The sequence below is a fragment of the Aythya marila genome (assembly GCF_965140915.1).
Source record: "Aythya marila genome assembly, chromosome: 1".
In the NCBI taxonomy this organism is placed as follows: Eukaryota; Metazoa; Chordata; class Aves; order Anseriformes; family Anatidae; genus Aythya; species Aythya marila.
Window position 1 is genome coordinate 107,091,381 of NC_139042.1, and position 15,521 is coordinate 107,106,901.

The window sequence follows — 15,521 nt, forward strand, 5'->3', positions numbered from 1 at the left end:
TGTGGAGTGCAGAAAGAAGGCAGGCTGCCATTCAGGGGTACCTTGACTGGCTGTAGCAATCTAGAAGTTCAACAAGGGCAAATGCCAAATCCTGCCCCTGGGATTGACTCAGGGCAGACTGGGGACTGCCAGGCTGGGGAGCTGCTCTGCTGGAAGGGCCTGGGCTGGCAGCACGCTGAGCATGAGCTAACCTCCTGTCCTGGCAGCAGAAACGGCCGGCAGCATGCTCAGCTGAGTGAAAAGACAGGGGATCAAAGGAAGGGATTATCACAACTCACTCAGCAGTCATAATACCACAGAGAAAACTGCACCCACTTTCTCCTCCTTACCCCTGTCCTCGGTTAAAGACAGACCCTGCCAAACTGCTAGGAAGTTTAGCAGGAGGTTACCAGGACAGCTGGACCTGGAGCACGTGCCCTGGGAAGGGAGGCTGAGGGAAAGGAGTTGTTCAGTAAGGGGAAGAAGGGGCTACAGGGGACAGAACAGCAGCCAGCGCCTGAGGAGGCTACTGAGAAAGACAGAGAGACCCTTTTGTGAGATAGCAGGAGAACAAGTGACAAAGGTCCTAAATTGATACAGGGATGGTTCTAGCTGGATGTAAGTATAACAAACAAACATTTACAAGTTTCCAATAAATAAGCTCTGGAACATGTTGCCCAGAGTGGTGTGAGATATGTCCCTGAAGATTTTCAAGACCAACGAGACAAAGCCCTGAGCAACCAACCTAGTGCAAGTTGAGTGTTGAACCTACGCTGAGCAAGAGGTTAGTCTAGATTACCCTATTTCTCTTCATACATGAACAAACCTATTATTTATTTTGAAGTATTTATCAAGATTTATGTATTTCACACACAATTTCCCTCTTTCAATTTACTGAAGAAAATTAATAGCAGAGTTAAGTATGGGAATAGCCATACTGAAGGAAAGTACAAGCAGTTTTAAAAGTGAAAAACTAGCTATGAAAAGAATTTCTGCACCCGCACAGTACTTTTTACAATACTGATTCTCCTTATGTAGACATCTTCAAAACATAGAATCATTATGGTTGGAAAAGACCTCCAAGATCATCCGGTCCAACCATACCCCTACCATCAATGTCACCCACGAAACCATGTCCCTAAAGCACCACATCCAACCTCTCCTTAAATACCCCCAGGGATGGTGACGCCACCACCTCCCTTGGCAACCCGTTGCAATGCCTGACTGCTCTTTCTGAGAAGAAATGTCTCCTCATTTCCAACCTAAACCTCCCCTGGCACAACTTGAGGCCATTCTCTCTAGTGCTATCGCTGCTGACCTGTGAGAAGAGGCTGACCCCCCGCTCCCCACAACTTCCTTACAGGTAATTGTAGAGAGCAATGAGGTCTCCCCTGAGCCTCCTCTTCCCCAGACTGAACAAACCCAGCTCCCTCAGCCACTTCTTAAGACTAGAGATTCCACATGTTGTACATCTTAAAGATTAGCAAAGTAGATTTTCTTTCTAAATGTTTAGATACTAGAAAAGGAAATTCAATATTTCTGCTAAATCAGTCAAAGAATAAAAGCAGGACCAGCACTCTCCAAAACACCAAACCTGAAATAAAAGCCTCATCTGTGATGCCTACCAGGCCAAGGATGTGCATCTGAGATTTAAATAGCACCTACTGACTTTATTCACAATTTTTAAATTCATATTTAGGGAAATAAAATTGGAAATTTAATACTTATTATATCCACCTATATCTAAAAAGTTTGCCTGAACACTAAAAAAATCCATTAGTACTATGTTCAGTATATCTTCATATTCAGATATAGTTCGCCAATTCCTAAGCAGTTGCTCACATCTTAGTTTGACATGAGCTGCATATAAAGAAATGAAATCACTGCAGGAGGGATTTTTTTGCCTGTTTGTTTTTACATCATGCCTGAAGGTTTTACATTTTCCTTAACACTTTTTTTTCCAAATTACACAAAATCTTAATCCCAGTTTTACGGAAAAGACCAAATGAAAAATAAGCATGCAGTCAGTAATATCTAAAAATTTAGGAACTACTAAGATGGTGAATGCACAGAATATTAAAAAGCTGTGCAAGTTATCCATCAAATAATTAAGGAATGTATTATCATTAATTATGGCTAGACAAAAACATATTTTACTCATAGAGCTCTCATTCCATCATCATTATAAGAAAGCAAAATTCCTCATTGCCTTTTGCAACTTTCAGTTATGCCAACAGTTCCTCCTTCTGAAAGTCTCCTTTAACCATGGAACACATTGGTCAAATTTCTGTTCCGTATAGTGACTGCCTTAAACTGAAGAATATCATATTGAAACAGAAGCAGTTTTCAACTCAAGCACAAGAAACTGAAGAGGCATATTATTAAAAATAAAAACAACTCTACAACTCTTATACCATGTAATATAAGCAGATTGAACTTAAAATTGGTTATAATCTGTCTTCCTAGAAAATAAGTCATCTCACACACACAATAACTTGCTTCAAATAAGCCTACAGATTAATGAAACCACCTCAACTTTATTATTAATTGCTTACCAGATGCTGTTTTTGATAGCCTGCCATTAAGCTTTTAGCTGTTTTTGTTTATAATGCAAACTAATCATAAGTAAAAAAAAAAAAAAATTAAAAAAAAAGCACAATTTTGTTTTCCCAAGGAGGAACTAGGAACTCTAATCCAAAAATGTTTTATTAACAATCTGTATAGTCCATAATGACATGAGATAGATGCAACTTTTTTAAAATGAAGAGTTATATTTAAATATAACAATAGAAGAATCCTCAAGGTTTACAAGAATTACTCATTTAGATAAAGAGATAAAATATCATTGAAAACTGAACCAAACTTAAATACAGTTATTTATTCCCTCAAAAACCTAAGGAAATTTAATACTAAATATAAATTAGCACATAAATTCAGCATTTATAAATTTACCACAATTATTATGAAGAACAGTTGTCAATTATGCCATTATAATTTAAAACATGCAAAACAGCACAAGGGCTGTTAAGATTTAGTACCATGAATTGCTAGTGACAAATGGCAATCATGCAAAAACTTTGAACTAATGAAAACAAACCTCATTCAAGGAGACTGGGGGGAGAGGGGTAATCCCCACATCAGTTAATGACCCAATAACACAGAAAATTCACAAAATGTGTATTCCACTTGTTTTTCCTCACAAGACAAAGTCTTTCTCCTGATTAATATTTGTCAGCTTATATTGTTCCTTGAGTACCTGAGGTGTGACTTGATAATTACCAGGAAATTCAAATCCCAAAGCAAACTAATCAATATTATGTCACTGAGTATGGTAAATTCTGATTTTACCTCTGCTATGGTTATGCATTCTGGATGCAAGAAGTTAACCATGTGGTTGGCCAGCATTAGATAACACAAAGCATCTTCATCCACATGTAGGCCAAAATATTCATTGTAATCCCCACTGAATCCTGTGCCTATAAAGACATGAAGTTTAAAGGACACAGTTATATTTTTAAACACATTTTGCTACACACAAATTGCTATTCATAATTTCAAATCTGTCAATGTAACAGCACAATAAGATGAATTATTGTCTGAATTTTGAGCATTCAGTGAACTTTTGTATCACCATTTCCACAGTAACAGAACTATAACAGGACTACTTAGATTAGAGTTGACCAAATTACTTACCAATTCCATGATGGTGATACAGCATAGATGTAACACCATCAAATCGGAAGCCATCAAAGCCATAATCTTCGATCCACATTCTCAGATTGGAAAGAAGGAATCTCAAAACTTCCCAGCTAAAAAAAAAAAAACACGGAAAATTTTAGAAACCGTGAAAGTAACTGGAGTTCGTTATATAGTTTTCCTCACTTGAATATATACTACTTATACTGGACTTTTACCTTTTTAATGGCTTTTTCCTCATTTCCTGAATCCCTGTCTTTTACTGAACATAATTAAGATTGCAGATGGGAGCTTACAGTATCTATATATACACGGCTACCTATATATACACACCTATATAGGTTATAGTTTTAACATGTTTTAACACAGTATGTGTCACTGTATATCTGCAACTCTAAAGACAATTATACTCTGTGAGAACAGATCTTATAAAATGGAACAGAAAAAGCACAGAAGCGTAGAATGGTTTGGGTTGTACAAGACCTTAAAGATCATCTGGTTCCAATCCCCCAGCCATGGGCAGGGACACCACCCACAAGACCAGGTTGCCCAAAGCCCCATTCAGCCTGGCCTTGAGCACCTCCAGGGATGGGGCATCCATGGTTTCTCTGGGCAACCTGTTCCAGTGCCTTACCACCCTCAGAGTAAAGAATTTCTTCCTTATGTCTAATCTAGAGCCTACCCTCTTGTAGTTTAAAACCATTACCCCTTCTCCTGTCACTACACTCCCTGACAAGGAGTCCCTCCTCAGCTTTCCTGTAGGCCCCCTTTAGGTATTCAAAAGGAAAGTATATGAGGTAGGATTTATTTCCCAAGATTTTATGGATTTACAGTAATTCCTAGGCCAAACAAAAGTTGAATTCTTTTTTTCCCCTTCCTTAAATTATGCATACAAATCACATATCACCAGTAGGTTTTTAGCACCAAATCATCTACTGTGTTACAGAACTTCTTAAAGTGCAGACTAATGGAAGTTGAGATATTTGCAATTCAGAACAACAGTAATGGTATAGAACAAACACACAAACAAGGCATGGACGGTAAAACATAAATATAAAAGAGTTTTCCAAGTGATTAAGCACATAGAGGCATTTGTGAACAGAATTCATAACAAAGAGCAGAATGGTTTCTCAGTTTTCCCACTGTTCGCAAACAGTTTTCCTACTGAAACTACTAAGACCTACAATAGTAGGTCTTAGTAGTTTCAAAACCACAAGTGTCTTGCTTCCATTGGTCACCTGCTGTGCCCCTGCCCTTTGACACTCTCAGCTCAGGCTGCATCAGGTGCATCTCCTGTGAACTAAGGCTTCCAGACAGTTCATCCATCTCAACTAACCCCATGAGGTGCCAAATGCTTTTTTGCCCACATCTTCAACATTTGCCAGCATTACAGCTCATCTCATACCAATTTCCCAACACAGCATAACTACGATCCCACCTGTTACCAAGTTTGTGCCCAAGGAGAAGGGGAAGCTCCACAGAAGCATGCAGGGTCTCACCCATCACCCTCTGCTGGGCAAGATGGAAGGGGTACACCTTGCTCAAAGTGCATTAGGCTGTATCACAATTATAATTTACATATGCACATAGCTGGTGCTAGCCAATGAAGGTGTCCCTTTCTATGTTTCATGTAGCAGATACCAGAGGCAGTACTCATGAAGCTATTATATCACAAGAAAAAAAAAAGGTTTCAGCAAACTAACATCCCAACCTTCCTTCCTTCCAGAACCTTCCTCATATGAAGGCTGCTTTAGATCTGAAAACACGGGGACACCCTAGACATACCATGAAGCTGGTAAAATCCTGATCTCAGTGAATAGCCAATTTTTATTTACCTCAATGTGATTAGAATATTTCTGCTTTTCTTCACATGCTCTGCACTATATAAAAACATAAGTATTATCAAATTGGAAATTCCAATTTGATAATAATAATAAATAATAAATTGGATAATTTGCCAGCATTTCCTAGCTTTCAGCATATTGTCTTGATTCTGTAATGTAATACCTTTTGGGGGCATATATTACATAACTTTTTTTCCAGCCAAATATTTAATTCACAAGATAATACTACAGTAGGAAGATCTCTGTAGCTTGTCTGTAGAACCTTTTATATGTTTCTTATTTCTAAGGTGAAATGATTAGCAATGAATGAAAAATAAAGAAACATAATGCTCTGATAGTGAAAGGATTAGAAAGGTATTGACATTCTTGTGAACTGGTAAACTTGTCACTTAAAAAATGCAGCTTTTTCTAATACTTGCTGTATCTTTTCCTGACCCAGCATCAATTTTGCAGAAAGCTCCCTGCTGTAAGCTAAACGCTGTACAGCTACTGCTGACTTTTGCTCATAGTGATAAAAAATAATCTCTCAAGATTAAGATAATACATGTACAAAGAGTAGTTTAATTGCCACAAGCACTAGTCAGACTTGGGAGCTGGTTTTCCTCATTACAGACTGCTTGACCTTAAAATTCTTAAGATGATGAAGAGGATTTGCACATTTGTAAAACACACAGTTCCCAAGATGGGTAACATATGTAATTTTTCCACAACTGCTGGCACTGAAAACTGATCTTTGGAAAAAAAAGATGTAGAACCATTATGAAAATAAATTGTAATGACTTTTACATGAGGAAGTGACTACAGATAAGAATAAACAAGATGAATTTGCTGAACCAAAAGATCAGTTAGCAAATTGATGACTTCAAAAACCTGAGTAGGCGCAGCAGATGTTTTCCAGCCATCTGATTGCACATGGGAGAGAAGATTGTAAATAAATAAACAGTTAAATAAACTCTGTTTCTCATATAAACTTGGGTGGGGGGGAGGGGGAAAATGAAAAGAATTTCTACCAAAAATGTCAAATAAAAGCAACTATATTGATCTTTACGGAGATAACTACATAACTCCAAAATAAGAGACTGAATAATGGTTTCAAAGAAACATGCAACTCACAAATCATACAGAGGTTTGTGATTTCATCCAAGTCAATTTGTTTACAGGAGCAGCAGCATTAGAAATAGAAATTGACATAAGTAACAAAACTTTGCAGAATTGCAGTAGAGGCTAAAATCATAGCAGAATTGAAATATATCCACCATATGAGCAATAACTCAGTAACATTCCTAGAAGAGAAATTTCCTAATTTTACAGACAGATATGCAAACTGGGTAGCATTCATTAAAAATGTAATTTCTTTTGAGCAGAAGTCATATCTTAACTTATATCCTAACAGTCTCTCACATCTTTGCATACCACATAAGAAGTTCTTTCAATGCTTTCATGGAAGAAGAGAAAAATATATGCTATGCTAGCAAAAGGAACCAAATGGTTTACAGTGTAAATTAAAGCACTTCAGAATTCACTCAGACATTATTCAAAACAAAGAAGATCTTTTCAGAGAACTCTTACTGGTTTTTTCCCCCACCTTTGGGCCAATAACTTACACATTTCAACTGAGAAATTTGCTTTAAGTGAAATGAGCATATATCTACTTAGATGACCTGGTTTCACAAGGTGATGTGGAATTTAACAACTTTCCTGTACTAGGTCAGCAGAAAACCTGTGGTACTGCTTATAAATCACAATTCTTATTTTTCTACTGCTGTACTAATAAGACAGTAAAATAATGATTTGTTCTAAAAAAAAAAAAAAAAACAACACTAAATTCCAATCCATGATGAACATGAAATATTCAGATGCGAGTAATGCATTTAAACCAGTTAAATTTTGTCACTACGAACAAAAAAAAATAATATCGTCTGTACCTAAAGCAGTTTGAAGCTGCAGTTCTTGAACCATATTAATGTTGACATTCAGGAACTGCATTTATTATGTATTATAGAAAACGCGTGGAACTGCTGACAGTATAAGAATCGAGACACTTATGATGATTTACCTGTTTTCAATTCTTAGTGTATAATTAACTTAACACATAATAGCATTGAATTGCTGAAATATTACTTTTGGAATTATTCCCTAACATTTCAACAGTTGACTGGCTTAATTTCCAGCAAAGGATTACTAAACATAATAATAACGGAATTGGCATTCAGTCTGATAATGCTAACTCCCAGTGAACCCGATTAAAAGTTATTTTCTGAAAGAAGTATGTATAGCACAGAGCTGATACAGAGATTTTCTTTTCTTCCCTGCACTGTTAGTCAGCATATACCTTTTTACCTGTTACTCAGAAGCACTTTGTTTACAGAGCAATACAAAAGGTAACAGCTATTACCCCTATTTGGAAGAAAGAAACAAAGAATCAGCTGTGTATATCCACCTCCTTCTTTTATGTGGAAAAGCGATTCCTTGCTCTCCTTCACTGTCGCCAAGACCCCCAGCATCACCAGCCACGAGGGACCGAGAAGCAGCAGCAGAGCAGACACTCACTTTTTATCTGAGGCAAGATTCCCACTACCATGGCTAGACCACTTGATCCCGGCACTCATAATCCTACAAAATGCCTTTCTACGTTAGCATAAACCTCTCTGTGTCATTCAACATAACATGAAACAGCCATTAAGAGACCAATAGAACATCTGCTCAGTACAGATCAAGATCTAAGCTGCATTTTGTCTCTGAATTGAACTGTATAGAAAACAAAGAGCTATCCCCCTGGGGCCTATGGTGATCTGTGAGCAGAAGCGGTCAGCATCAACACATCACTCCACCTGTATCAGTCCCAAGAAGCAGTGAGTTGTCTCTTTTCCCCACAGGAACAACCACAGAGGCACAGGTGTAGAGTGCTACTTTCTCCAGACACAGGATTTCTGAAATTGCATTGCATGGCTGCCTTCTGGAGAGCCAGGAAGGAAACAAGCCATTACGTTTCAGCAGCATTATGTTTCCTCACATTTCAAAACTAATATTGAGACAAAATAACTTATAAGGAAAAAGCTTATTCTGAAAACAAAGAATATGAACTAATGTTAGTAGCACAGATATCAATAATACTGAGGTGAGAAGTTGCAAGACAATAAGGCTTTTTGTTTACCATACACTGATTTTTTAACATTATTTTAAAATAAAAGGCACTTGACACATGTTCCAAGGACGTGACAATGTTCCAAGGACAGAGAAATATAAAGAGCTTCCAAGTTTCAATCAAATTCTAGTTGCAGGAGGTCTGATAAAAGCTTTCAAAATTACTACAAAAGTCTTGAACTATTCAAGTTGTAGTTTTTAATTAATAAAAGAAAAATACATTCCCAGTACAGACAACCAATCCAATGGACAATTCGTATATTGTCATATTCCCTTTGGTCAAGCAGTTCAAGTTGTTGTAGAATAAAAGTGAGCTGAGGACCAAGGGAGAACTTAGAGGTTACATGCATCAGTTGAAAAAGTCTTTACTTCTGTCTGTCACAGAGACAGAAGTACAGGGATGAAGCCTGAAACTAACACTTTCAATAACAATAGACCTTTACTCACACACAAGCTTGGAAAAATGCTACTCATATTGTACTTCCTTGGGAAAGTTTATAGGTATAAGCTTGCAATTCTCTCATTTTACTAGCGTTACTGTCTCAAGATTTCCTTAATGGGGAGCTGGGTCATTAAAGACAACTTATCTGCATCTTTCAGCAACATCTGATGAAGAGAAGCACTTTTTTTCCCCTGAATCATCCAAATTTAAAGTATTAGCTCTAGATCTACCCCCGAGCTTTATCCTTAGTTATCAAATATCTTAATTACCTCAGTCTTCTCCTTTCCCACTTACTACCTACAATCTTACTACTGTACCTCTGTTCTCTGCATTGTGAGGTTTTGTTGTTTGTTTTAAAGAGAAATGGATCCATACCACGACCTTTCTGTTTCACTTGATTAGGTTATGCTCACTTTGCTACCTGTACAGAATTCGTAATACTGAAAGCAGACACTTCATCTTCTGAGATACAGCAAAGATGTTGACAGTGCCAAACAGAAGACTAGTAACCTTTGATCTCTGCTCTGCAAAACAGCTTTATCTTTTAAATGATATTTCAAATGAAAAAGCATGACACTAAATAACACAAGTAATGGTAGATTACAGCTCTGAGTTTTATCTTTCCTACAGGTCCAGCAGGATAACCAAAATATTTAAAAATATGACCTCAACTGCCTATTAGATAGCTTGGTCTGAAGATTTAATGACCAAATTTCCTTACAGTTAAATCAAAGTCCTCACTTTGGAAATCCTGACTGACATAGCAAGTTCTTGGGACGCAAGCACAGAACAAACAGAACCCTCTACTGAAAAAGAACGCCCACTATCCACTGCAAGTGGTTGAAAGGTTTTGACAAACTGTGACTGCTATGCAACTAAAACTTTAGAGTGATCTGCCTGCATGTAAACGGCACTGTTACACTAGAAAGGGGAGACAGACCTATATTATGGACACATGAAAGAATTTGAACTATAAATAAAGAAAAACAAAAATGCTGCACCTCTGAAATCAGCAGAGACAAGCAAAGGTGAGTACTCAGGCAGGCATTTGAAGGCATACCAGATCTTAGCTTCAGGAGCTACAGGGACAACATCCCTCTAAGGCAGTGCTAGATTATACTTGCCTTGTCAAATGCCTACTTGTGTCTGTTCTAGACAATCACCCTTTTATCAAACCTTAAAGTCCAGATGTCTGCACCAGAATACAGCAGTGACTGAAGACCAGACTGGTCTAAGTACTGGTCTTGAAGCCAGACTGTTCTGCCCTGAGACCAGAAGGGAATGCAGCAGTTACGAAAGTCTGAAACACTAGATCAGGAATTAGGGCCTCAGGATGACTTCGTGATTGTGAAAAAAAAAAAAAAAAAAGTAGTGTTAAAGTTTCTTATATTCTGACAGCCAACACTGTGGCCCTTGGGAGTGTTTTATTACTGGAAAGAACAACTTCAAGCAAAGTAGCCCTTCTGGACTTAAAGAACAAGACCTACAAGAAGACAGGTCATTCCTAATTTATCTTGTCATAGTGAGGTAAAAAAAAAAATCACAAAGTAGACATAACTTGTCAACAGTCCATCTCAACCTGTTTCTGGTCAGGTATTTGAGTATCAAACCCAACATTAAATCTACCAGTTGTGACAAGAGCAGCTGTGGTAGCAAAACCCAGCACTTGTTCAGACAAATGTCTGTGGAAGTCTTTTCTATGTTTTTACAGGACATTATTCCATTAAACTGGACAGTATGAGACATTAAAATGCTAACAATAAAACTTCGTATGTGACTAGTGAAATAACTCCACCAAGCCTTGCGTAAATAAATGGAAGAGACAAGGTTTTGCCTCACAGAAATGGGCAGTAAGGAAAAAAGAAGTTGAGCGTTCTTTAGAATCTGTGCCAGAGAAATGCAGGCATCTTGTGTTTTTAAGATCACATGAACAGCAAACATATAACCTAGGCACATCTAAATCCAGGAAAAATGTTTTACTTCTCGCCACGGAATTTCAGAAGTTATGCATGCTATCATAAGAAAACCAATGATATTACAAAATTACTAGACTATTTCAAATTACTCACAGAACGACTAAAAATTTTCTGTAATGGTGTAGAAATGGTTATTTTTATTAATACCTGTGGTGGAAGACATCTTTGCTTAGATGTTAACATCCCATTCCTTCAATTACAATGGAAAAGCTCAAAAGTATTTCAGAATTTCAAGATGAGCTTTCAGGAACTTGTCATTAAATATTTAAGTAGTATTATGAAAAGTCAGAAGAAGTCATCATGATGAAAGAGGAATTATTTTTAAACTTTTTTTCAGGGAGGATCTGAAATCCTTTCACAAACTAAATCATATCAGCTTCTATCAGACAACATAAAAAGTTAAACACTTAAATCAATTGTGTATAGGATTGCATGATTACTTCCATACTGTTCTTTTTATGGGCACAACTCCAACTCCATGGAGGCTACTGGCATAAGTATATGCATTTTAAAATACTTTTTAAAAACAGCACTTCTAAAAAATTTAAAAAGAGCAGCACTGATTGATATACATGTAAATTGTGATATCCAATAATCAAGCCCTAGCTGCAGAGACAGCTACAAAATCAAATGGACAAAATAGAAAACAGTGCATTAAAAACACTAACACTGCATTATGTTCAACAAAATTAGTAATGAGGAAATTATTCTTCAGAACTCAAAGCTAATGGTTACTTCATAATCTGAAGCTCTAATTCACTCTGAGAAGAGTGAATGAATGCAAAATATTAAAAAGTAAAAATGACGTCAGCAGAATAGTTTTCCTGGTTTAGCTATAGTTAAAATATTTCATTTAACTAAAGCTTTTTTTTTATTTTATTTTTTTTCCTTTGAAGAGTAAACCAGAACAGCAGCTTTGAAGATAGAGAGGTTTTTCAATTTAGTTCCAGCCAGAATTCCAGAGTCCCACATCAGACAATGCCTGTTCTGGATGCATTAGTCCATTTATGGACCTCCATAAATGTAGTGGTATGCAGCAAGATGACACTTTCATTCACAATGTTGTAAAAGATAGAATAGCAATATGCAATTAGACTTGATACACATCCGATAATTAGGGAAAATTACTTAGAAATCAGCACATCTTCATTCAAGTACAAGCCATAGTTCTGAAGTCCCCAACAAAATAACACTAAGTTCTTTTCCTCTAAAATTTCTACTTCATCTGTTGGCACGAAGAAGTGCTATACAGTAAGGTCCTTCAGGAGCTATCGGCACAGATGCTCTCTCAAAGTAGCCAATATGCAGCCACATAATGCTCTCAGACATCTGAAATTACATTTGAATTCATACCTGGATCAGAATATCTTCTCTTCTGCTAAACAAGGGAAGAACAGAACCTACATTGACTCCAGAGCTTAGAAAGCCTGTCTGTCATAGGAACATGAGGGCATGGGGGGCAGTCTGTTCATTCTGTTCTTGAGAATAAGAGTAAAGGAAGAAAAAGAATTTCAACCATGTAGTGCTGGATGACAGATTTGTGGACACCTTCCATAACAAGCAGAAAGTTTTTGAAATACATTAAAAATGCCTTTCAAGAATCAAACTTCCTTTAAACCTTAAGAAGGGGGCTAATCCACACTCCACATTTTCTGAATATACTCTAAGTGCTCCTAAAAATAAATTTTAAACAGATGCCAACTCCAAAGTAGATTTTTGAGAAATGAGTTTTATGCTGTAAAGAAAAAGAAAAGTTCAAGTATGCTACAGATCAGGTCCATATCATTACATCTGAAGTGCTGACAGCATATAAAACAGCACCTGATTTATTTTCTCTAAAATCCATCAGAAAATAGAGGAAAGCACTTTTCAGATGTTATCTTGTATTTGGGTTGTCATTTCAATGAGCTCCTTCTCCCTTTCTACCCTCTTCCACTCAGACCTACCATGTGCTGAAAAAGCCCAATGTATTCTTCACTGAGGTCTACTATATGGGCAGATGAATTCAAGTCCATTACTGACTCCTTACCATATTCAGTCTTATTTTGAATAGGTATGTATGCTCAGTAAGTGCACAGAAGATGTATAGCTGGAGATTCTGATACTTTACCTTAGTTTTGAAGTTAAATTAGCGTGGCTGAACATGTACTAGGCAAACAGAAAGACTAACGTTTTGTCTAAATAAAGTTAGAGATGGAGGGTAACCACTTTTTCCCTACAGCTTCTCCCAAAGTCACTATTACTGACCCTGGAGGCACACTGCTGTGCATCCTCATCAGTTAGTTTGTCTCAAGCACTAGTGAACATGAGGAAGCGAACTTCACTTTAAGTACTGAACACTGGTCATCTGTGCATCTAGTTCTGGATCAGAAGTTCTATACTTTATGTATAAATGCTACCTATGTGTGGTAACAAGGACACATGTACACACCAAAGGCACCAAGAGTAAGTTACATATACCCATCAAAAAGCTTTACTCACAAACAGGAATTTTTTTTTTTTGGCAAGTACCAGATCTGGGTTCACCCCAGAAAAAGGCAAAGGCGAGATTCTGATACATGGGTCAGGAAGCAAGTTTTGTTCCCCTGACCCCTGAATTTCCCAATTTTCAGGTGTTCAAAGATTTTTGAAAGATCCATGATTTTAATTAAGCAGGTTAATTCCTCAATAACTATCTTTGTTGTATTTTGCCAATTAAACACATTTATGAATATATCTACATGACTTTACTGAAACATATTTGCACAAAGATTTTCTTCACTACAAGGATATATAGGTCACATATAGATTTACTGTATCAAGTAAGCAGCAGTGTCCTACACTTAAATTTTTCAGCCTAGTGCTATCTATGCCTGATAAGAGCACACCAAATAATATCAAAAACAACATCCAGTTATTTGCCATAAAAATTGGAGCAATAACCCAAGTATTACTCAGTAAAGGTCATGCCCTGCAAAATGTGAATATAAGAAGAGCCTTAGAGGCAAAGCAGGTATGTACTTATTCTAACGAAATGTAATATTCTTAATGCTTTTTTTGCTCAGAGAGCTTCCTTAAGTAAATATATATAAATACAGAAGACAATTACCTGTAGTTTTAACAGAGCCTCCAGAACACACACGTTTTAAAATAAATGTCTCTAAAAACAAATAATACAAACCCCTTTAAAATGCTGATAAAGAGTACATGAATTTCAGCTAGTTTGGGTAATGTTAGCACTTCTACCACATGTATTATACAAGTTATACACTTAAAAATGTGAATATTTAAAATATATTGTCTCCCAAAGTGGGTTTCCCAGCAAACATTAAATTTGCTTACTCACATAATGAATCCTGCAGATTAATGAACCAAACCTGTTGTTCTGCAGCATACAACAGCACTACCAAACATGAGATTCAGGACTTCCATAACTGAACTGAGATCTTGAACTTTGCAAAGCCGTTTACCCTCCCACACTGGGTTCACTTTCAAATTAAGTCTGCATGCAAGTGAAGAAACAGCCAAACTATGATATATCAAATGACTGAAGCTCTTAAATAGAACATTATACTGAATGTTCCCAATAAAAGAGCACCTGAGACATAAGAAGGGGATAGGTGAATAATCAAACTTCAAGGGATATTTAACTGCTTTGTAGTGAGGTGTTTTTCCCCCTGAAATACTATGCTATTATACATATGTAGAAAAACAGAAAATTTTCCTTGACTTTTCGTTATTTCCTACATAAGAAACCAAAATTACACCCTCCTTGATTCATTCTATTAGCAGTTATAAAATATTAAATACTTGGTAACCTATTAACATTTTTAAGCTCTACTTTCTCAAAATGATCTTATTAAAAACTGAAGAGTGTTTTCTGTAAACATAATTTCCTTTATCACTTTAAAATACCTTTTCCCAGAATGAGACACAAATTACTTCAAAGACTGAATAAGTGTTCAAAGCCTTTCCTTTTCTGTTTTCTTCTAGATCAATTGATCCCAGTCTTTTGTGTGAAGAACCCAACCGTGCCTCCTCAATCACACAGCGTAGCCACAGCTGAGACATACTACTGAAACCTCTACCCAAGTCATGGCAGGATTTTCAAGCTCATTCCCTCACTCATACAGGCAGAAAACAGTGTTGCAGGAAACAAAGCACTACCCTTTCTCTTCACTGGTGGTAAACATGGAAGTATCAGAATACCAGCTTAAAAATAAATGCACAAAAAAGTGTTTAAAGTCCTGCTGTTATGTCTGTATCTTCCAGGTGAAAATGCAGACTATTTTCATTTGAATTCAAGTGGAAACTTTGTTTTCTCTAATGCTAATGAATAGCAACAGAAATCTGGAAGCAAAGAAATGAAGTTGTTCACTCTGGTCTTATAAAAGAAATTTAAGGCATCTCTTAATTACTACTGTACTCCATCATAGAATGGCTCAGGTTGGAAGGGACCTT

At 36.8% G+C, this 15,521-nt stretch overlaps 1 protein-coding gene across 3 annotated transcripts in view; it reads right to left on the reverse strand.

Moving 5' to 3' along the window:
* The window catches only part of GBE1 (1,4-alpha-glucan branching enzyme 1), a 177,616-nt gene that overhangs the window by 71,469 nt on the left and 90,626 nt on the right, over nucleotides 1–15,521 (reverse strand). For all 3 annotated transcript variants that reach the window (XM_082769019.1, XM_082769020.1, XM_082769018.1), the window contains exons 8-9: nucleotides 3,673–3,788; nucleotides 3,328–3,455 (exon numbers count right to left, since the gene is read on the reverse strand). In XM_082769019.1, coding sequence (XP_082625145.1) covers nucleotides 3,328–3,455; nucleotides 3,673–3,788 — 244 coding nt within the window. The remainder of the gene's footprint in view (nucleotides 1–3,327; nucleotides 3,456–3,672; nucleotides 3,789–15,521) is intronic.